This window comes from Talpa occidentalis, unplaced genomic scaffold (genome assembly GCF_014898055.3).
Source record: "Talpa occidentalis isolate TD23 unplaced genomic scaffold, MPIMG_talOcc4v2.1, whole genome shotgun sequence".
Lineage (NCBI taxonomy): Eukaryota > Metazoa > Chordata > Mammalia > Eulipotyphla > Talpidae > Talpa > Talpa occidentalis.
In genome coordinates, this window is record NW_026555331.1 from 144,451,160 (window position 1) to 144,475,348 (window position 24,189).

The 24,189-nt window shown below is 41.2% G+C and overlaps 1 protein-coding gene across 2 annotated transcripts in view; it reads right to left on the minus strand.

Moving 5' to 3' along the window:
* The window catches only part of DGKI (diacylglycerol kinase iota), a 377,484-nt gene that overhangs the window by 49,478 nt on the left and 303,817 nt on the right, over positions 1 to 24,189 (minus strand). For both annotated transcript variants that reach the window (XM_054692700.1, XM_037514044.2), the window contains 3 exons: positions 22,917 to 23,044; positions 20,646 to 20,768; positions 3,923 to 3,948 (listed from right to left, as the gene is read on the minus strand). In XM_054692700.1, coding sequence (XP_054548675.1) covers positions 3,923 to 3,948; positions 20,646 to 20,768; positions 22,917 to 23,044 — 277 coding nt within the window. The remainder of the gene's footprint in view (positions 1 to 3,922; positions 3,949 to 20,645; positions 20,769 to 22,916; positions 23,045 to 24,189) is intronic.

The window sequence follows — 24,189 nt, forward strand, 5'->3', positions numbered from 1 at the left end:
AGAGAATGTGACATCGGTATTTGCTTTTTTCTACAGGGACAAATCATTCCCAGCAGGAGGGAGAAGTTGTTATTTTTTTCTTCTGGTTTGTCATTTAATAGAAATTACTTACACAGTAGTAAATAAACTCTTGTTAGGAGGAAAATATTTTTTTCTCCATAATTCTATCCATTGGCCTTAATGCTGACAAGCGATTCTTTTGTTTCCTGGGGATAGGGATAAATGAGCAAGAGCTGGGGCGAGAATCGATCTGGAAATTAGCTCTACTGCTTACTAGATGTGTGATCACAAGCAAGTTACTCAAGGCTCTAGCCTGTTTCCCCGACTATAAAAATTAAGGGTAAAACATCTACGGTGCAGGGTTAGTGTGGAAGATGAAGCGCAATCAAGTAGATGAAGCACTCACTTTAGCACAGGGTCTCTGCTTAACAGGCATCGATAGGTTTTAGCTTTTATTCCTGATGACTCCCACATTCTGTTATATAAATGGGAACAGTTTACATTCCACGCCGGTCTTGTATCATCCACTCGATGTGACCACACAGCTAATCAGGAAGGGAACCACAAGCTAATTTGTGTGCTGACCTTTTTACTCCTCCTCACCCAGATATAAAAAGGTTTCTGATGAAATTTTAATTTTTAATGATAATGGGGAAGGCACAGATCTCCACGCCACCCCACCCCATCGCATCTAGGAACTTTTCAAAGGCAGCGGGTCTAGGGAGCACACATGGTTCTGGAAACATACACTCGTCCATCTGCTTCCTGGACAATGCAGCGTTTTGGTTTAGGGAACTTTTAACTTTTATTTATTTATGCATACAAGAACTGGGGTGCCAATCAGAGGTACAGGAGAGTGAGAGGATTCACCAGAGACAGAGTAGGGAGCAAAACAGGTGAATCTACTGAAACACGCTGCTGAGGGGAGCAGCAGGGAGACAGAAGAGGTCTGCTGTGCCATGTGGGTAGCTCCCTGCCGCAGCATTGAACTCATACTGCAGTGGCTGGGGATAGCTTCACAGTGCTGAGATTTAACCCCTTGCGCCACCAGGGAGGCCCAGGAACTTTTAACTTTTAAATTGGAAAGAGATTTCACAGGTGATTTCCTTAGCTGACAGCACAACAATCCCGTGCGTTAGGCAAGGGAGAGAAAATGAGCCCAATTTTACAGAGAAGGAAACTGAAACTGAAGAGGGTAAATGACAGAGGCACAATATTCAAGTATATTTTCTATGAAAGGGAAATCCGTGTGGGGGTGAGAGTGCCAGGGTGACTGGGCCTTGGAAAATTAGAGTTTTCCAAGAATAAAGTCTATTTTGGAGACCAAGGGAGCAAAGTGAGGAAAGTAAAATAGAAAACAAAATAGAAAATCAAGAGGCATGGGGCCTTCCACTCCAATTTCACGATCCATTGGCCCTCTGTGCTGCCGTGAGTTCACCAGGACATTTGAGAAAGTGAAAATGCTACTTCTGGCTTTTCTGACAGCTACATTTCAAAGTCATTATTGAGCACAAATGTAAACCTGGTGATGTAATATTTGAGCTTTATGCTAACCACACTAAATATTAAGTCTCAAAATGTACAAACCCAAGAAAACATTAAGAATGTCAGGTAGAAAGTCTTTGTTATAAAGAGAATGATAAGAATATTTTTCCAAGGATATATGGGCTAAAGATGATGAAAGTTAGAAAGGTTTAGGTTTATCAGAATTATAATTTATGTTACATATAAATTATATGAATCAAATAAGTGGTAGAATCAAAATAAGAGGAATAAATATGTAATTTTTAAGTCATGATAATATAAAAGACTTTTAATTTGGCTCCTGTTTCTTCATCTAATCACATACACCAGTTCTTAGAACAATCAGTTGTAAGGTGTTGCTAATACTGAGCAAGTCTTTCTGATGACAGTCACCTTTTAGGACTGCACAGGATACCAACAAATGTTCACTGACAGTTCACAACCCCTTAAAATTTCTTACCAGACTATAGAATTGCAACTCAAAATTCCCACCTTTGCAAGGGGAAAGACAAAAGTAAAACAAGGTCACTAAGGAGAACCCTAGCTCAAAAAAAAAAACAAAACACAAGTTTCCAGTTTATCATTTGAATTCAGAAGCTCAAGAACATCTAATTATACAATACAAAACCTAGTCATAGCAACACCAACGAACAAATAGCATAAAATAATGAATCATCATTAGCTGGTTGATTGCCAGATTCTCACTGGGTCGGAATACAATCTGCCTTGTTATTCTTATAAATATGACACAAATTCACTACAATATCAGAACCGAGTTTAATGATGTAGCCACAGACCAGTCCTGCCGAAAGCTCCTTCTCCAACCCCTTCATTCATTTATTAAACACCTTTTGAATGTCTGCCATTTGTTGGCATCTATAGTATAGAACTCACAGTGTGGCAGGGGAGACACATAAATCAAGTGTCAAGTTTGAGTGTTAAATTCCGGAATGGAGAAAACATGTGTTGTCATGATACCTGGGTGAGACAGCTCTCAGACAACAGGAGACAGTCAACAAGGCCTCATACGCAAGTATAAACTGTCTAACGGCAAAAGGCAGAGTAGCCTTCTGTCAGAAGAACAGTATGGACAAAAGCAAGAAAACACATATAAGATGTAGTGTCTCATGGCTAAAGTACAGAGCATGGATAGAAGGAAAAAACTGTCCTAAGAAGCAATAAGAGAATCCATCATTTTGGACTTTCTATTCCAAATGAAAATACAATATTGGAATTCTGTTTAGAATTTTTTCTTTATTGCACTGACCAAAAAAAGAGATTTCATCCAATAGACAATGGGAGTAGACTTTTACTATATAAGTATCAGTTTAGTGCTGTCTATGTATATAGTGAGCTAGAAAGAAATCTTCATGCATAGTTACCAGTTATAGCCAATTTCAAAAGTTGAAGTAAGACATGGAGAGGCCCTAAAGTATTGGGGATGGAAGAAAAATAGAAACAAAAAATTTAAAAAACACAGTGGTGGGATTTAATGACCAGATGGAAGCAAGGAGATGAAGAAGATAGCTTAAAGCAGTTGTCCTGGTTTTTCCTCAGCTGGCTGCATGGATAGCTGCACCCTTGGCTAATGTAGGACTGCATGAAGAGGAATGCCAATAGTGTTCTTAGTCCTGGCTTATTCCTCTTTGACAAGATTAGTGACTCTTCGCTTTGCATTGTAGGATGCCTGCCATTCCACATGCCCTCCCCACACACACACTAGACACATAAAGATGGGAAAAATTCTGTCACATGTCACATCGTGTCTGCCTATAACCTCATATAGCATATTTACATAACATAATTAAATTGCACAATTGACCCATTTTAGACATTTAATGGACATTTTTGAATGACAGATTGAATATAAATAAATAATTCCAAAACTTAGATGTGACAAAATTATACCATTTGAATTGAAATAGTTCTCTATTAAATGCAAGCAATCAACTCGGCTGGCCAAGCATCACACCACCAACCAATGAGCATCACTTCAGGCTCAAAACATCTTTGGAAATTTCAGTGTCCAGTCTGGATGGGGCCGTGGAGACAACCTACTACCAACCCCCATTTAAAGACAAAAATCTGTGATTCAGGGAACTTATATGGCTTGTTAGCCCAAAGCCACTGAACATGGCTGGTGATGGGACAGAAATCACACAGAGGACATTTAGCTTTGTAACATTTGTCCACCAAAATGGTCGTAATAGATTTGAAGACATGTCAAACTTAGCTGGGATGAATTCAGTCTTCAAAAGTCTTGATATTTTACATGAAAAAATATAAGATTAACATCTTAGAAACATTTTCTTAAGTAAGTCTTCCCTCTGACAGTGAAATGCAAGGAACAGTGCTGAACTTTTCATTTTGAATTAGTATAAGTAAGACAGATTCTTACCGTGATCTTCTGAAGAGACTGGTGACCTAAAATGAGATAATAAGCATGATAAATCTTCTGTAAATGATTATGATATAAGCACAACAATAATCAAGAATATTCTCATAGAAGTTATACCCCCAAAATTCAGTTAGTAAATGCAACATGGTAGATGGTGTAATTGATGTGCTGGTTGCTGGGTATATTTCATTCAATAACTCCCAAAGCTTACCTGCATAGGTAAGGTGTTAGGGGTTACTAAAATGTCAGTCTACTGTATGGTGTCCCAGGGCTGCTGCAAACTTAGTTAAGTCTGGATGAACCACACAAGAAGGGAACTTGTATAAATGTAGTACTAGATAATTTCCTGGGATGTCACTGAGTCCCCAAGGGGGGATATCTCTAGAGAAAATGCCAGGCATATAAATAATCACTGGATTGAGTGTTCTAGGTAAAAAGAAATTGGCATGGGTAGTAAAAAAAAAAAAACGGAGACAGACGAAATAGAACATACCCATATCGTTACTGTCTTTAGGGTCCACTCTTTGTGGAATTTAGTGAGCATGACACAAGTTTTCCATATGCTGAACTCATGTCTCTAAATATGCAAGAACCACAATGAGGCAAAAGGGCAATGATTGGGGCCCCTCAGAATTTTTATAGATTGATGACTTCTGCCTATCATTTGGGGTTCTGCTCTAATTATGGCAGTAATATACCAACAGAGAAGTCCTGAGGCCCCTTTTGTAATAAAAGTTATTTTTTTTCTTCCTCAGCTGACCGCTAATTGAGTTACTTTGAATAATACAAATTACAGATGAACACCCTCAAGCTTGAAAGATACAGCCTTGACTACCAACTCATTCTGGGGAGAAAGCAACACATTATACTGTATACAGAGGTGGTAGAATTGTGAAGGGAAATGCAGGAGATGAGTTAGTGGGAGTCTCTCCTTGGGGCAGTCAGCTCGCTGGAGTCCACACAGGGAAATGGCCAAAGCAGATGCCAAGGTGTGGTAAGAAAGTTAACCATAAACATAACTGATTTTTGTGAGAAACGATGACAAATATGGGGGGGCATGATGATTTAGGGACACATAGTGGTCACTGAAAATTTTAGCTATTTTAGGATACATGACACTGCTTTACTTTATCTACAGATCAGCATTATTTTGTCTATTATGTGAGTGAACAGTAAAGTATAAAGACCGGCAGCAAAATGGAGAAGGCCCTGGACCTGCATTAGTGGCAAAGTATATAATCATTTCAACCTATGGGACTTCAAGCGGACTTCCGCATATGAAAACAGAGGGCCTCAAAATTTATAGGGAGAAATTTGTTGTCTGGGAGATGGACACAGGGAGCAGTAGAGAGAACCTACTATGTGCCTGATTCATCACTGCAGACTCAGCTGCCTGACAAACTCCACTTGCCACTCCAGGTGGAGCAGATTCAGCCTCTCCCTGCAGTTCCCCGATATCACTCTGCCCCACTCGACTGCGAGCTCCTGAAAACCACCTCTGTATATTTCTAAAACAGAATGGCCTCCTGATTAAAATTTGTTGAACTGAATTAATCTAGCATTACCACGTCGGTGTCCAGATGAAGACCCAGAAGGCATCATATCACCTTCAAAGTACCTACAAGGGACGGTGGCCAGCTCTTTAATCAGCTGGGAAGGGAGAGTCTAGAAGATGAGCCTGACACTCCAGATTGGTGACAAAGTGGGCATCTCAGAGCCAAAAGACCTCTAATGACGCAACCACAGAGGCATCCACATCTGCCTCGCTGCTAGGTAAAACTAAGGGGGAGAAGGCATTGAATAGAGGTGAAATGGGGTTGGAAGGCACATCTAAAGTGAAACATATTTGACATAAAAGGAGATAATTTCTTAAGCTACCTAAACCATGAAGAAAAACAAGAGTCAACAGCAAGGAAACATCTTCACACCTGGTGTTTTCTGATGGAAAGTAAGCAAAAACATGTCTGGATCGTTTACAATTCTGTTTTCATAGAACTAGAGGAACAAAGAAAAATCCGAGCCATTGGACAACTAAATGTCTCAGGTGGCGGGCTTGAGAAGCCGGGTCTTTGCTGCCTTTCTGTAAAAGCAAAGCACTAATATTAAACCTGACAAATTCCAGATGGCTCTGTTAAAGCCCCAAGGGGCTGCATTCAGACGGTTGGGAAGGACGATCGATTTCAGGGTGTTTTCGAAGGATTAGTCATGTTGAGTGTCTGTGCTGAATGTCTCCCACACGCCTGGATTTGTGGAATTTTAAAGACATATGGAGTATTTCAATCCTCACTCAGTATTTCACCTTTCACTATAACAAACCACTAAATTATACTACGGAGACAGGCACATCATCCATTATTGCTGGAAATGGGCATAAAAAGTTTTATAGAACTTAGCTCAGGAAAGAAGAAATATCATGAAATCAGCAACATAAATCATTATTTTAAAAATGGAGGTTGAGTCCCAGGAGGAGATAATCTTCCTCAACCTGAAAACTGAGGAATGTACAAAAGTTCACTTATTCTTCCCACTGCACCCAAAAGACTTGTGGTTTTGTCCTGGGCTGTTTATTTCTCCTCTACAGGCGCTTGATCTTAGAAATGGCATCAGCTCTCATGATGTAAACTCTCACTAGGATTCAAATACTCCAGGATTTAGAGTTCTCCTCACTACTTTCCTTGTCACTCACCTTTTGGTATGGTCTATAAACTATTTAGATTTTATTTTGCTTTGCTTGGGTATTTTTTCACTTTTATGTACATTTTTGTTCAAATTCAGCAAAGTGAAAAAACAAAGACAAAACTCAGTCCTATTTAATACTCTCTCCCATGTCTTCCTCCTGCTCTATTACTATTGATCAAGTTTGAATCTCACATGTTGACTCGTGCCTGAAAAACAATTATTAGTCAAGACCCTTTGAAGTACCAGGTTCTGTGTCAAGTAGTGAGGCTCTCAAGACGGACAAGATGTCAATTTAAATAACTTGTAAAGAGGAAAAATATGTAAACCTATGACTGCATTATAGTAGGAAAGGGAACGATCACAACTTGTATGAAGTAAAGAGACAGCATTAGAGAGCAAGAGGACCAATTCTGTCTGAAAGGAGTGAAAAGGCTTTAAAGCAAGCACCATCTGAGCTGGGCTTTGAAGGATACGTAGAAGTTCATTAGGTAAGAAAGGAGAAAGCCAGGTAGAAATGGAGATAAGAAAAGAAGCACAGACAGGAAAGTCCGTGTGTTATTAGCTATACAACTAGTTTGGTGTTAAAGGCATAAAGGACTAGAGATTTAAAAGGCAGGGGCTGCTTCGCATGGGACCGGAGGGACCATTTCAAAGTGCTTGTGATGTAGCTTCCAAGCCCAGTGCAGCTCGCAGCTGAAGCAACAAAGCCTCCTGTTCTCCTCTGTGCTTTTGAATGAACAGGCTGTGAAGAGTAGACAATGAAAGAGCAAGGACGACGGTAGCAGACAAGTTCAAGACTGCTGCAAAATGTCCACATTCATTTATCTGCTCTTCAGGTATTTTAGAGACCGATGAAAAATAACAGGAAGAATGAAAACACAAAAGGAACACCGCCTTTGGCTAAACCAGGAGATGCCCATAAACTGGAATCTTCAGATGCAAAGAAGAGCGATCAAGTGAAAGTTGGACCAAGTTACAGGGAGACAGAGAGAGAATTCTGACCATCGACTACTGAAGAGAGCGAGCTCCTGTCTCCCTACCACCCCACCCGCTCCAAAGTAGAGTCGCCCCCTTGAGGTGCTGCTAGGAAGCACCTGGAGACCGCAGGCCCCGAGTCAAGCCATGCAGCCTCAAACCAGGGGTTCAAAAAGAAAAGAAATCTCTCACATGCAAACAGGAGCAGTGAACAAAGAGCACGCAACCTGCTGTCTCTGCAACACAGGGAGAAAAGCAGACAAGGATCTGCTGACAAACAGACACACAGGCTGGGGTCACTGCCAGAAGAGACCTGTTAGCAGAGCTCCAAGAAATTCAGAAGTGGAAAAAGCAGGAAAGAAGGGAGGGGAGCGAGCAGGGAACTGAATGATGAAACAGATGAATCAAGAAACAGTCATAAGACCACAGCAGAGGAAAACAACAAAGGTTTGCCTGCAGTGTCTGAGCTCGTGAGTTATGGCAAAAGCCTGGGGACTATTTTCCACTCAGTGTCAGCGTCACACCGGGAAGGGAAGATGAAGACTGGTGAATAATACCAACTAAGCATATATTAAGAAATACTTCATTTACTGCATTATTAAATATGCATTTATTCAATGATTCCTCCATTCAAAATATCTGCATTGTGGAAGTCTTTTCCTTTTTTATTTTTATTTACCTTTCTATGAATTTTGATTTGAAGATTTGTTGAAAGTCCCCTTCCCGATGTTCACACTGCTCGGTAGAATATTCATGTTTTTCTCCTTCTGAGGGAAGGCAACGTTTCCTAAACTAGGGAATCCATGGGAACTCGAAATTCAGGGCAGCTCCAGGAAAATAAGATGGGAGCTTTAGATTATAATGATATGCAATATGGATAATGACACCTAATATTAAATGATAATACAATAACTTATATAATTTAATTGGATGCTATAATTTAGCATAACCGGTAAAAAGAAATATTTTTATGTTGAAATCAATAAACGCATAAAAAGCAAAAGTCACCTCAAATCTCAAAGTGAGGCACTTCAAACGAATGTGTGTTGAAGGCCATTAGCTTCAGGCAATGTCTCTTGGGCCCCTGGGGGTGAGTTTGTTCTACTCAAGAATAGGGGTATTTCTACTTTATTATAATTAGTCTTTTTCCTGCTCCCTTATTTAAGTTTTCTAATTTCCTGCTATGAGTGAGACCACCTGGAATTTTTCTTTTTCTTTCTGGCTTATTTCACTGAGCATGAACCAGTCTGGCTACATCCACGTTGCTGCAAATTGCATGTGTTTATCTTTTTTGATTGCTGAGTAATATTCCATTGTGTATATGTACATCTTGATGATCCAGTCATCTATTTTTGGGCATTTGGGCTGTTTCCATAGCTTAGCTATTGTAAATAGTGCTGCAAGCAACTATAAACCAGAGACACACTACAGGGGGTGAGGGTAGAAGAGGCGGGATTAGGGTCAAAATAAGAGGGAGGGAATTGTATGGGGACTATAACAAAGATGAAAATGCATACATTGTGCACAAATGAAAAATGATGTAAGAACTATATAAAATAAAATAAAAATAAATAAAAGGTAAAACATAAAAAAAGACTAGGGGTGTTTCCAAGGGAAAGCTTGAAAGTACCCATCTAAACACAACAATAACATCCTGAAATTCAGCATTTTAGCAGGCAGTGTATGCACATAAGGAGAATCTGAGGGAAGGGGACATAAGCACCAGCCGTGTGTGTGTGTGTGTGTGTGTGTGTGTGTGTGTGTGTGTGTGTTGTGTGTGTGTGATGCTATAGCCCCAGCACCAGCACTAAGACCCAAGAACTCACGATGGCTATTTATTTATTTTAAAATTAATTAATTAGTTTTTAACAGGTAATATTGGGGTATCCCCATCAGGTATTACCACTGTAGGGCACAACCCACCCACTCACCCATATCCCACCATCCTGCTCCCTTACTTCTTTGTTCTTATCCCTCCCCCAGGAGCAACTCTCTGTTTGCTTTTCTTCCTTTTCTAAATGACATTGTAGAAGAACTGGGGGCCTATGCCAGATGTGCGAGGGGGAAGGGGCAGGTGAGAGGATTCACCAGAGACAGAGTGGGTAGCAGAACAGGCAGATCGACTGAAATACACTGCTGAGGGGAGCAGCGGGTGAGACAGGAGAGGTCTCCTGTACCATGTGGGTAGCTCCCTGGATCGAACTCAGGCTGCTGCGGTGATAGCACTGAGACTTAACCCCAAGGCGACCAGAGAGGTCTGGCAGACACTTTCTTGGCGACCTCCGGAAATGCTCTAAACCTCCATGCTCAATCTATCACATGATTTATTTTTATTTGAATAATATTGTTCTATGTATAAGATAGTAATATGCATTTTAAAAAACTATTCTTTTTAAAAACCTCTATACAGCATTTTGCTTTGCTTTTTATCTCGTGGTTTTAATTCAAAAGCATCCATGGCTTTCCAACGTGGCTCTCTGAGGAATGTCTATATCATTTCCTTCCTTGTGATAAATAGGTGGTCCATGGAGTCTCCAGTTTAGTCTTTCCCCAAGGTGGAGGTAAATTACACAAATACTGGGGACTATATTGTGGCCCTATGTTGCTTTATATTACTTATATTACTTTTTAGACATCCACACATCAATGTATATTCTCTTCTCGGTATCCCCAACACATACTCTCTTACTCAGGCTTCCCATACCATCACCCGGGAGGAAGTTAGTCAAGGGGTGGGGTCACGGACAAAGGTGAGTTCAGGACAAGCACTCAGGGCAGGTGTATGAGCAGAGCCTCAACAGACATAAGAGCAGGACACATCTTTAAAAACTCAGCAATGAAATATTTCTCTAAGACTGGACAGACAAGGAGGGCTCGGAGATACTGAAACCATTTCACAGGCCTGGCCTGCGTGGCCAAGACCCCTTCATTTCCTGGTCCCATCATGGGATTTTAACGGAAAACAAAGGAAGAATGATAGGGTGAGGGAGGAGCTGGGCCAAAAGTCCTCAGCTGAGAGGGCGGCCTGCACACGCAGCGCACGCGCTTGCTCATGGAGAGCGCTCTCACGTGAATTTCGTTATTTTCCTTGGTGTGCAGGGCTTTCCTCTTCACCCTCCAGCTTTAGGGCTGAGGACCACACCCAAAACATAGCCTCCCATAAACAAGGGTGACCATATATCCAACTCAGGAAAGCAAGAGATGCCTCTGGTTTCTGGCCTTGAAGAGAATCTGAATGTTCCTGTCCTCTCTTTTTGATCATCCTAGTTTTATTTCTTTCTCCCTCTCTTGCCAAACCCCTGACTGTTCCCTGGACTGACTTATCCAATGTCTTTACTCTGCTGGAATCCAAGACCCTCCCTGTAAAACAGCCTCCATCATATGCCAAGACTTGCACTGAAGAACACCAGGGACATGCAGGCCTGGGCAGAAGCCCTGCTGGACTCTGCTCTCTGCCTACAAGTTGTCTGTGAACAAATTGCTGAGAAGCAGCCCAAATGGTGCCTCTCAGAGGCCCAAATCACTATCACAGAAGCGCCATCTTAATGTCTCTTCCTGAATTTGTGGAAGGAAAAAGAATTTTCATTGAAATCAAATAAGCAAGGGGTGATTTAATGTGATTGGAAAGCAGGGCAGTAGATGGGCATCTCTGGCCAACGCTTTGGTCCCATGAGCTTTGTTCAAGCGGGCACATACCACAGCTAGCAGACTGGCAGCCAGGCCCAGGAGAGCCTTTGCAGGGCTGAAGGGAGTGATAGTGAGATCACAGATGAGGATCCATCTTCAACACCATTCCTCCAGCCCCAAAGCATCTCTAAGTAGGTGAAATGGAACCAAGAAATCCCTTAGCACTGACTCCATCAGCTCCACAATCCTCTCTTTGTTTGTTCTTCCTCCAATTATGAATATTGCTATTAAGACAAAGAACAAAGCACATACAGTAAAAGAGAGAGCAGGGGGAATGAGCCGGAGAAAGATGAAAGTTACAGCAGCCACACAAAGTGGCATTGAAATGAGAGAAAGACAAACACATTCTCTATTCAAGTGGTCACAAACCCATTCAGGGGATGCCAAATTGCCTCAAAGGTAACATTGACGACCAGCAGAGAGGAGGGAGTGAGGAAAGAGCCAAATCTGAGAAAGGAGAGATGGGCATTTGTGTGGAGGTAAGGCAGCGAGTCCCAGGACTCAGATAATAGGGGCTGTTTGGTGAAATCTTCGCTTGATGTAAATTTCCACTAATTTCCTTCTTTTTAATTTTTTTCTTTTTTTAATATTAATTTTTAATTTTTTTTTACATCATTGTTCATTTTTACACAATATTTGCTTTCCCCCAACCCCTCTGGTGTAGCCCCCATAGAGTTTCCTTCCCCCAAGGCACCCGTGCACCATCACCTCAGTCCCCTGGGCTCCTCCCTCCCTCCCTCTGGTCCCTCTCCCACCTCCTCCCCTGCAGGATGTCTCTGGTTTATAATTGTTCATTTTTGCTTTGTTGTGTTTTGTACTGTTATTATTTTTTGCACTGATGTCTTATTTGGTTCCCCTATATTCCTGCTATATGTTTATTGCAGCACTATTTACAATAGGTAAAACCTGGAAACAACCCAAATGCCCAAAAATAGATGACTGGATCAAGAAGATGTGGTACATATATATGCACAATGTGAAAATATCTACACAATGGAATATTATTCAGCAATCAAAAAAGATAAACTCATGCCATTCGCAGCAACATGGATGGAGCTAGAAGGAATTATATTCAGTGAAATAAGCCAGAAGGAAAAAGAAAAATATCCACTAAGTCCCTTCTTTCTCATCATTTCCTATCCTGTAAGATTCTCCATCGTCCATATATTCCCTGATGATCCCCACATGAGCTGTACTTGAATTACCTTCTGTGCTATTTTTAATTAGCCCCTGCATTTAGTTATATTTTGGTGTTTCTAAAATTCCACTGTCAGTTTCTCCTTAAGTCAGCTGAGAGTGGAAGCCCCTCAGTACCCTTTGAGCTTGAGATTTCACTGCCACCTACTGTTTATCGCTAAGAACTGCAACAAAATGAGGGGAAGGATTTTTGAAATCCGGGTTCAGATGAGAAGAAAAGGGCAAAGACAGGCAGGGCACTTAGGGAAGACACAAATAAAAGAAAGTGGTGGTGTTGAAAAACTTATATTTCCCCAGTTTATTCAACAGTAAAATTTGACTATCACAGTTCTTGTTACCTAAAATATGAAAACACCTGGGAAACATTTCAGCATTTTAAAGAGACATGGAAAAATAGTATATAGAGACAGTACAGTCAAGTAGATATAAAAGATATAATGCTTCAATTTAGAAATGCTTCAAATTAGTTGCCTGTCTAATTTTTAAAAAAGGGAGAAAGTAAAGGAATAGAAAAGGCACATTATTCTAGCATCCAACCAACGGATTATACTTGCAGAAAACCAGTAGGGAATCCTCTTTAGAAAAACCTATAATTCCCAATATTCTGGCTTCACCTCTGGCTTCCTTCTGTTGCAAATCCCTAGAAAGTCCCACTACTCTGTTTCCTCCATAAACTTTTGATAGTTGATGGTTCCCTACATGCCAAGTTTCTTGCTCACCATCCACAGAATATTGAAAAATCTTCAAGGGCTAAACTTCATTGGCAAAATGGATACATGTTGAGATAGGACATGGAGACATGCTAGCCTCTCACTACACTGGACCCCAGATGTGATTCTTCATCCCCACCCCAGGCTCCTGTGCTCAACAGCACCGTTGTCTTCCTATACCCACCATGGTTATCTTTTATTTTCTCACTGATAAAACTGCAACATCTCTCTGAGTCAGAGATTCAGTGCATCTTTATTATTTCCATATGTGAACCCCCTGGATCAAGCAGAAATATCACAATGTGAAATACAGAAATGGATTCCAAAGACTAACAAATGTGTTTAGTGTTTTATGTATCATTTTATGAAAATTGCCATGTGATTTGCAGTGGGTTACCCTGTAGCATTACAAGTAGGCATTTGCTTTGGCTTGATAGAGCACCTTTTCACTAACATCCGTCCATCCACCCACCCATCCATCCACCCATCTGTCTATCAGTCTGTCTGTCTGTCCATCCGTGTGTTTGTCTGTCCAGCCATCCATCCGACAGCCTGCCTTACTGAATGCGCCCCCTACCAAGTACGGTGCAAAACTACTTACCAGTAATGACATGTTCCCAGGCTGGAAACACTGGCAAAGTTTGAGACTCACGAAAATGGAAGGGCAGAATTTCTTGGCATCTTTTTAAATAAATGGCTGTTTAATATTAGAGCACTTTTACCTTAGAATTTTTTTTCAGTGTTGTTCAAAATGAGCTGTGGTGCCTAAGGAATTCTATTCATACCCTGCCAACAGCTGTACTTGTAACTGAAATGTAACTCCATTTCCACCAAATGGTTTAGTTTCTCCAAATGCATGACTGCTGAGGAGCAATTATAGAAAAGAACAGAGCAAAACCTCTCAATATTTTGCACACATAAATGACAGAGTATTATTATGGGCTTGCTAAATAAAGAAGGTAACAATTTGAGTGAAGACAGGGAGAAAAAGAAGAAGAAAGGAAGTTTATCCAGATTGAGTGATTAACCAGGGAGGGTGAGATTTAAACCAGCCGAAGGCAAGTAAGGATGGGACCCAATATCTTAGAGAAACAGACGAAAGGGGCTGTTTCTATCCTGACAGCCCTGATTTCATCTCTAAGATATATTCCAGCAAAACCTGCATCCCACTAAGAAGATTAATTTTCTCCCTCTTATCTGATTGTGACGTCTGAAGGATATTTCCACAACCACAATCATTTCTCAATGGGCTTGTCTTCCTGTGGAAACCTGGAGTATTAACAAGAAACACAATTATCCTTTTATAAGGGTAATTGTTGGGGTCAGGTCACCAACTAATGTTCCAAGAAGAAGCTGGATACAGGAAATAGTGGAAACCACGAGGGGATGGAGGACTCTTTCCATGCGGTGCCTAAAACCTGTGAGTTTTTGGAAAGGGGAAGGTCTTGTTGGAGATATATACCCCGCCGTGCCAAATCCTTACACCTGTTGACTGCCACACCTGGAGATTTTGGTTGGTTCTCTGTGCTGGATGTAAAATATGCCTTTTTCTGCACCCCAGGACTGGGGATCAATAGGTGATCCACAAGAGTTTCAGGGCTGTCTTCTTAATAGGAGGTTCTCAGAATTGTAGATGATACTAAAAAGGCCAAGTTCTCAGTTTATCTCACTAGGTATTTTGGATACCTCTGAATAACTAGTCCGTTCTAACAACTTCCTTAAGCACATATCAGGTATGTGATGCTGAATGTCGTTGAGTACCTTCAATTATTTGAGAGGGCATTTATGGTTATATGATGCCAAAAAGCAGATATATATCTGCCCGTGTGCATAGGATAATGCATAGTACCCTTAGAAAGGCTGTTTTCTTTGAGATTAACATCTTCATTAATTCTTTAGGGATTTGTCCTTTTCATATAAAAACAAAGTGAAGCTAAGAAAAAGCAGCCAATTCTATCCCTCCTGTTTCTACATTCTCTGCACATATCCCCTCAGGCACATAGAAGCAACCATCATATCCCTTTTGGATATGAGATCTTCAAGGTCAAAAGTTACTCTTTAGTTTTCTATCTTCAGGGACTAGGTATTTATACTGTTCCCATCTAGAAGGGGCTCGATATTTGCTCAATAGATATACGACAAACCAAAAGCTTAACCTATTTCTTAGAATCCAGTGAAATCATAAATTATATAAGATACATTACAGTTTAGTGATTAATAACAGTATCTCTTGCTAGAGACAGGCATGCTCTCCCAAACATCAAAATCCATCAGTCCTCGGGGCCTACCTGGTGGCACAAGGGGTTAAGATGCAGCACTATGAAGCTATCTATAGTTACTGCAGTGTAAGTTCGACCCCCGGCCAGGGAGGTGACCCACATGGCGCAGCAGACCTCTCCTGTCTCTCCCGCTGCTCCCCTCAGCAGTGTATTTTGGTGGATCCACCTGTTCTATGCCCCACTCTGTCTCTGGTGAACCCTCTCAACCCCCGCATCTCTGGCCTGCACCCCAGCTCTTGTATGCATAAATAAATACTTTTTTTTAAAAAAAAAATCCATCAGTCCTGTTAGCTGATAAAGGTGAAGGATACCTGCCATGACTCAGGTGTCCTGATTGAATGTCGTCTGCCTTCAGGTGGGTCATGCACTTTCTCCCCAGCATGTTAGTCTGGTGGAAGATGCTCTGTAATAGTAATTGTCCTTCCCTTTAGCTCCTTCAGGTGCAGGATTAGAGATACTAAGACAAAGTGCATTTCTTTCAATGAATTTTGTTTTTGTTTTTGCTTTTTTTTTTTTTTGCATAACCACAAAATATAAGAACCAGGAAAATAGAACTAGATGATTCTCATTTAGAAACTAAAGAATACCTTGCAGTTCTTTTACATATTTTCCCTGAACTCATTTGACTCAGAGGTAAGTCTGTCCTTTTCACAAAGAGAACTTGGAAAGAGCACCCTAAAATTTTCATTCACTGTCTATTTTCTTTCTTTTTTAAATCTCATAGAGCCTAAAGTGGGAAAAGTCTTCCTTCGGGCCAAAATGAAATAGAATCCTGACACTAATTGTGGTGATAAAAGTAATGATAAATGTTGTGACAGGAACTTTGTTGGCCCCTCTGCAGAGGGAAACTCGGTGAGGGACACGGCAGCCGTGGAGCAGGTTTGCAAGGCAAGACTGCTACTGGAGTAGAAGGTCTTGTGCCATTTATTGAAAGCACACAGGCTGGTAGAACTTCGGCACGAGACAGGGGTATGAGGAGTAAGGTCTGGAGGGTGGAATTTTAATGAGGGAGAAAGTTTTATGAGGAACAGAGAAGGGGACATCATGAGACATATGTCAAGAGATATTTGTGTCAGCAGAGTATTTGATGTTATCACAGGAAGAGTTATCCGAGACCACCATGGAGAGTCACATGATCAGGTCAACAGCAGCCTAGGTGTTTCCAGGCCTGCCTCGCGGTACAGACTATTGTCCGTAGGTAGTCAAGGAACGCTCTGCTGTGGTTTGCAGAGCATTAGGTCACAATTTTGTTTTGCAGAGCATTTTGGTTTGCAGAGCATTAGGTCACCTACTTGCAGAGCAAATAGGTCACAGTTGCCCATGAATGGCCAGCTAGTAGGAATCCACAGATAAAAGCAAATGTTTCCAGAATTATGGTGTTTTAAGAGGAACTTTCTTAGACACTGAAATATTTTTGAACTTAAAACCAAATCTGTTCTAGATAATAATGAGTCAACCATCTCTCAACAACTATTCCAAAATTGACTTTTACTATGTTCTTTGGTTTTGAAGACCCTAAATGTGCTGGGCACCCTTCTTTGGAATTATGGGAATCTGTGTATAGTTGTGTCCTATTTATGGGGGTGGGGGAGGGAGGCAGAAAGAGAGAATGAAAACCTAATTTATTCTGTTGTTCATTCCCTTTCACTCTCCCTGAAGTATGGGGGAGGTTGATGGCTATTAGAAACTCAAGTGTAAAACTATGAAGAAACCAGAGCAGAGGCTGAGGGGGTTGGCTTGATCTCAGTCTGGAGGAGAAAGGGTCTCAGAGAGCAGATGTGTGGGGGCATGGAGGGAGAGGGTGGGAGGCAGCACTGCTGTTACACTCCTGTCTCCTGTATTTCTTTATTTTTTAAAGTCACTCTTCTCAGAATCACTTCTGAGAACGCCTCACTTAGTTAGCTTTTTAAGGAAGCATTTAAAAAATATATTCTTGGTTAATCATGTTATTTTGTTTTATTCTCCCTGTCAGTGATTCCTGTATTTCTCTTTCTTATTCATCTTCCCTCTTGTTTCTTTGTTCTCTACTCTGGTATTCTTTTTCTAGTCATCAAATTGCATGCATTATTTTTCTGCAATCATTTTCCCCTTCATAGATGAATTTAGAGCCATAAATCATCCTGTGAATATCACTTCAGTGGTATCCTGCAAATTCTGATAAATACTATTTTCAAAATTCAAATTTTCCCTTTTGTTTTTAATACCGTGGGATTTTTAACGTTATGAACAGGATGTTAAAATTGAATTTTCCCACCTCCAAGTTAGAACTTTAAAAGTGAAAGTAACAGATGCCAATGACAGTTAGAATACGAAAATAACCCTTCAGGCCCTTTTTACACACTGATTCTTAAATATAACTAACTAGCAGGTAAATGTTGCAATAAAGAGTAAAGTTTAGACTGCATATACATATTGCAAGATGAAAGGATGCCTGTGACGGGATGGTGAGTGAATTTTTTTAAATAATAAAATATTAGAAATCACTTTCAAGATTCCAACATACATTATGGCATATCTGTGTTCAATATTCTATGCCAAATCAACTGATTTTAATCTACATATATAAATATGGATATATTTTCAAAACATGATGCTAAATGAAAATAGCAAGTTCCAAATGCTTACGCATTGTATGATGTGTTGTATGATGTAGGTGACGAAAGGCAAAATGGTAATACAAAATGAACCCAAAACCCCATAAAGCAATATGTACTGACGCTGCTTTAGATTATGAATTGAAAAATGCAAATAATGCAAATAATGCAAATAAAACAAGACAACACCGAGATATATCAGGATGACTGGCTGGCCCGTGAGTCTTTTTCAGATAATTATTGTACTTAATGAGATTGAGGCATATTTACTATACATTTAATAATTTAAAAATAAGTTTATCATCATTCTATTTATTTCTATCTCTTTTTTAAGTAAAAAAAAATTCTTCAAATTCTCTACCGTATTTATACCTTTTAGTAAATTTGTGTGTATGTGTGTGCACATTTATTTACACACGTACATATGCACACTTCTACATATGTGCATATATCATTTCCCTATACTGTAGATTTTTTTCACTACATAAATATTAAAAATACAGAAACCAAAACAAATCTTGGGCTGCGGGGCTCTGGGCTCTCTGCCTTAGCAATGGTCCTTTGGGAAAGTGAAGTATGGTAGAAAAATATTTTAAACTCTGTAAGCCTGAGATTACCGACCTGTTAAGCAATGGTGAAATTTAAAAGTTGTTGAAAAGGACTAAAGATAGTTTATGAAGCAAAGTAAACGGCATTATTATATCAGTTCTAGCTCTCACTGACATCATTATACACCTTTTTATAATTACAATGATATTACAACATCATTTCCTAGCTGCAATGACACCTATTTGTATCAGAGATCATTTCTGAAGGAAATAAAGAAGTAGAAGGAAATAAGGAATTACAGTAATAATGAACAAAATTAAAGAATGAATGGAAAATGGGATATTTTATATCTTTTTAGTGATCTAAAACCACCATTTCATGAAAAGAACTCAAGGCCTGAGTGATTGAATGTGGCTACTTGTTTTCCCAGTGAATCCATCAAAAAGTATTGCAGAAGAGTCAACTACATCTAAGGGCTATGGTAGTCAAGATGACCAGGAAAACCAAGAGCTGCCAGTGGGTGATCTATCCAGAATTGAGAGAACCCTGGAAGGGTGATATAACCCAAATAAAACGCGAGTTGACTTTGATACAGGGCTTTAAAAAGCTGTTATATAAAGTGGCACATGCATTTCTGATTCTTGAATAGCATATTCCCATCTTAGAAACAATCACTGCATATATAAATCAGAAATATCCCTTATTATACTACATACAGGAAAATTGGCATGGGAAACTCAGTTGTGATCACGCTCGACTTTCTGGAAAGCAATTACAGCTGATCTATAAGGACAACTAAAATACACATTTTGGTTTGTCTAGGCTTAATTTCTATTTCTGTGGCTGATTAAAACTCTAATTTTCAAATAAATCTGCCTACAGGTTGAAGGCCACTCTGGGTGGCTGATTCATCCTGGTTTCACAAGTCTCAATTTTGTACAAGAAAGAAATGGAAAAATACCCTGAATTGTAAACAATCAAAATGCCATCAGAAACCAACATGGTTTAATTAAAAAGGAAAATCCTTGGTAATTCATTTTTTTTCTTTTCCACTCTGTGGACAACAAAATAAAAATTTGTACAGAGAAGCAATTAAAACACAGTCGCCTTTTGCCCTCAGGACACCTGAGCTGAACCTTTACCAAAGAAACAATTAGTTTCAGATTTCTCTTTTTCTCCCCTGTGTCACACCAAAATTGCTTCCCATCTATCTTAGGAAAAATGCACTGTCTTGCTTCTTCAGTGAAGGGCAGGTTTCTAAGGACTTTGATAATATTGTTATTTTGTAAAATGGTAAGACCCACGGGTACAAGACCGCCGTCCCTCTTTGATTAGGACCTGGGACAGGCTGGAGACAGCCTCACATCATGAATTGTAATGAACTTGTATGACCACTGAAATGGGGCGACTGTCCTGCAGTCAAAGCGTGAGGGTGAGCGTGTGAACAAGCATGTCCAGGACCTCAGACCCCACCTAGAACCTGCCCCGAAAGCAGGGATGATGACAAGAAGGAGGAATCGCCAGACACAAAGGGCCAATACTGTCACCAAACCCCAATGTGCACCTACTTCCAGACCACATTCAGACCCCAGAGAAATCTTGCACGCCTGCTCTCCTGATCAGGAACAAATGCTAACTGAACAAGTGAACCAGAGGACAGAAGCCACACAAGAGCAGTCGCAAAACCACTTGGCAAAACCACTTGGCAGCGACAGAGCAAGACCAGAGACACACGGGACAGAGCTGACATTCCAGACTCTTTGCTATCACCCGCATGCAGGTCTTCAAGGGGGGCAAACACAGAGACACCTGGGCAACACCAGAATCCAGCAAAGCAAGCACTGAAGGTGTTCCGAGATCCACGTGCAAGGTCTCAGCCAGGCAAGAGCAAGAGGAACGGAAAGCGAATGCCCTCGGCAGAGCGAGCGAGGCGGGTGAAATGGCCCATGAGTGCAGACACAGCTGGAGCTCCAGGATCAAGGGGACCTGCCCCTGGGGCACCCCATGCAGCCCTCTCCCCGCAGCACACAGGAAAAGAAGAGAGAGCTCTTACTGTAGCCCACGGGAGTGGCTGAAATCTTTCATATCTGAGTCCTCATAGTGCGGACTTATCATGCCCAGCCCACCATCGCTCAGCATGCGCTGCCGCAGGACGGGGCTCCACCAGTCTGCCATCCTGGGGGGAAGAAGGGGGTTAGCATTCCGAGTCCGCCACAGCTAGTCTGCTCTTTGGGACGATTCCTGTCTTCTGATGGGAGAAGAGAAGCCACTCCTACTTACTAGGTCCTTCGCATTTATTTAATTTTCTCAACCATCATCAGCCGCTCCTTGTGACTCTGCCCTCTTTACAGATGAGAAAACTGAACTTCCAGATTCAGTGATTTTTTAATAGGACCCAAATATAAAAAGGAATGGAGTCTGTTGTGGGATGCAGATGAGGAAATATCAGGTTGTTGAAAAGTCATGACGTATCTTTTCTATGTTTTTCAAGCAAAAATGCATCATGACTTTTCCAACAACTCAATAGCTAAACTCACCCTCTCTTACTGCTTCTCTGCTCCTGAATTATTTCCAGAGGGGGCAACTGATGAGAAATAAGAAAGCACTGACTGCAGTTCTAGTGAACATTCAGGCTGCTTAAGTTTTGGAGCTAAAGCTAACAGATCTAAACTAGGACAAAGTCATTTCTTGTGACCATTAATTGACAAGGAAGGAGACTAAGAGGCAAAGACCAGGTCATGCTTGGCAAAATGGGATTACTCTGTTAGCGCAGGGGTGGGAGCCCAGCTTTTTTCTTGTTCTTTCTTTTCCCTTTTTTTTTTTTTTTTTTTTTTTTGGCGGGGGGACTCCTAGACTCTAGTATCCACCACTTCTGCAGAGGACACAGAGTCTCACTTGCCCTGCGCACAACAGACGGCCTGGTTTGCTGTACATATCAACCAAGGGAGCCTTCTCCACCACCTTTTGGAATTCCTGGGGCTACATTATGCCAGCCCTTGTGCTTAGAGCTTCCCTTCATGCTCTGGCTCCCTAAACACAGATATATATGTTGCCCATCCTGCCACCGCTGCCTCCTGACTCCCCACAGACTCGGGACACACATGGGCCTCAGCTGTCCCTGACAGAGAGAGACATTCCCCAAGAGCAGCAAAGGTCAAACAAACCAAGGAAGACGAGGAGCCAGGGTCAGGGCTACTCGGTGACTCTGTCTGTCCCTACAGTGTGAGTATGCGTGCACCAGGTGTGTGCCCCATCTTGGTGCACCTGTATGTGCTTTCCAGGGAACCCTTATTTGAATGGTCCTGCTTTGTACAGCAGTAGGCACTGATGTTAAATTGACTTCACAAAGCAGAGACAGCCTCATGTTTGGCTTTAATTTTCACTGTGTTCCCCAAGTGCTGATGTACCTGTTCACAAAGTGTCCTCCCAATAAATATTTTTTAAATATTGAAATAACTAGAAATATTCATAATATTGGATGATTCAATGTAATGAATAAATACATGAAATCAGAAAGCCTGGGACTAAATCCCTGTCTTTCCTTTTGTTTTCTGAGTAGTCCTCGGAAAGTTACAAGATCCACTGAGCCGCAATTCTCTAGGCTATGAATTTAGTATAATAAGAGCACCCAACACGCAGAGTCGTGTGAGGATAACAATATAATACTTCATGATTATCTAGAGAGAACAGGGGATTGCTCTAAATGTTTTACACAGATCAGTTCATTTATTCCTCAATTTTGTCAGTAGGTATTGCTATTATTTCCATCTTACAGATGAGGAGACAGGTTTCTCAAGATGATTAAGTCAAGAAGTGGTGACAGGGAAATAAGAAATACGTCTGTCACACTGTGTGGCTCCTCATTAGTGTGTGGTGTGTCGTAGATATCGTTGCATAATTTACATGTCTCGGGCTGCCTGGACAAAGCAAAAAGAGGAAGAAAGGAGCAAGAAGAGGAGAAAGAAGGAAGGAATAGGAAAGCAATGGCAGAGCACCTGTGTCAGTGTCTATTTGGATAACACCGTCAAGCACAGATGCATAAGCTCAAAAGCAAATGCCAGTGCTTTCTTGTCTTGTAGGGAGTGTTGGTGTGGTGGGTATGGAACCTTTGAGCATGATACAAATCCAGGTGGTTTTGAGTGATTTTACACAGTTATTCATAAGACAGACTTATAATGGAACCAGGTATATCTCACTCTAAAGAGTCATCACAAGGAATCTGCATTTTAAGTTTGGTGTCACGAGAATGTCAAGTCCAAATCCAAGTGCATGTTACCCTACGGCCAGCCCCACCACTACACCCCCAGGGCAGATGCCTACTCACCCTGAGGCTTGCTCCACCACCAAGTCAGGCATTCCTGGAGGCGTGCCCGCCTGCTGGGACAGCGCCATGTCTGGGTCCAGAATAAAAATCTCATCGTGGGAAATCTCCATCACGAAATGCAAATGTTCCTAAGGAAGAAAATGAGTTGGTCAAGTGCAAATCTGTGTTCTGAAAGGTGACATGGCGAAGACTTCTTGGTCTTGAGGGACAGTGAAATTCAGTGATGCATCAGGCGGCCAGAGGGCCTGGTTAGAGGCCTGAGCAGTGGACACCCCTTCCTGGAGGCGGCAGAGCAGCAAGAGGCTAGTAAGGGCAAGAGCCGAATCTCTTCTGGATTGGGATTCCCAGTTGACCGGGATCTTGTTAGGCACAACCAGAGATGGTCTTGCCTTTTCTGCCCAAATCTTACCCAAGACATGCCTTCCCCATATGCAACTGGTTCCAGCTTGGTCTTGACTTCACCCCAGGGTCTGGTCAAGGCTAAGTGGTATGGTTAACACCTGGCTTTATCACTGGACTCCATACCATACTCTTCCTCACCCAGGAGAATCTGGACCTTCGAGCACTTGATGTGATTGAGCTTTACCATTTCATTACTCTCCTCTGGGAAGTAATGACTTGAGACTCAGTAACTTAGACATGCACTTGGCATCTTAAACTTGCTAACGAAACATGAACTTGGTTTTCTTATATTTTTCTCATTGAGGTAACATTGGTTTACAACATTGTATGTGATTTAAGGGTACAGACTCGTACCTCCCCAAATGCATGTCACATACCATACCCCCCATCAAAGCACTCACAGTCCTCACCCACAGCCCCTGAGCCCCTTCCTGCCTTTGCTCCCCACCCCTTTGGTAGCCTCAATTCTGCAGTCACATTCTTTGGGGTTTGTTTTGACTTAGTTTTATCTGTTCTTTGTTTCATTTCTTTACAGCTTACATGAGTGAAGACTGGTACTTGTCTTTCTCCTTCAGACTCACAGAGAATGAGTCTCCACAGAGACATAAAAGTTGACTATGTGGAGGAATATAGGTGCCTTGGTGGTGTGAGTTTATACCCCTGAAGAGGGTGATCCTAGACCTTTAAATCATATACAGTGTTGTAAACCAATGTTACCCCAATTAAAAAAACATATATGAAATTAAAAAGAACTGTCTGGGAAGCAGTAAAAATAGCAGTATAAATGAAAAGTTGGCGTGCAAGCTGGTGATAATATTTACAAGTCTGGTTATTTTCTCTACTCATTCGCAAGGTCAAGCCATATCTCTTG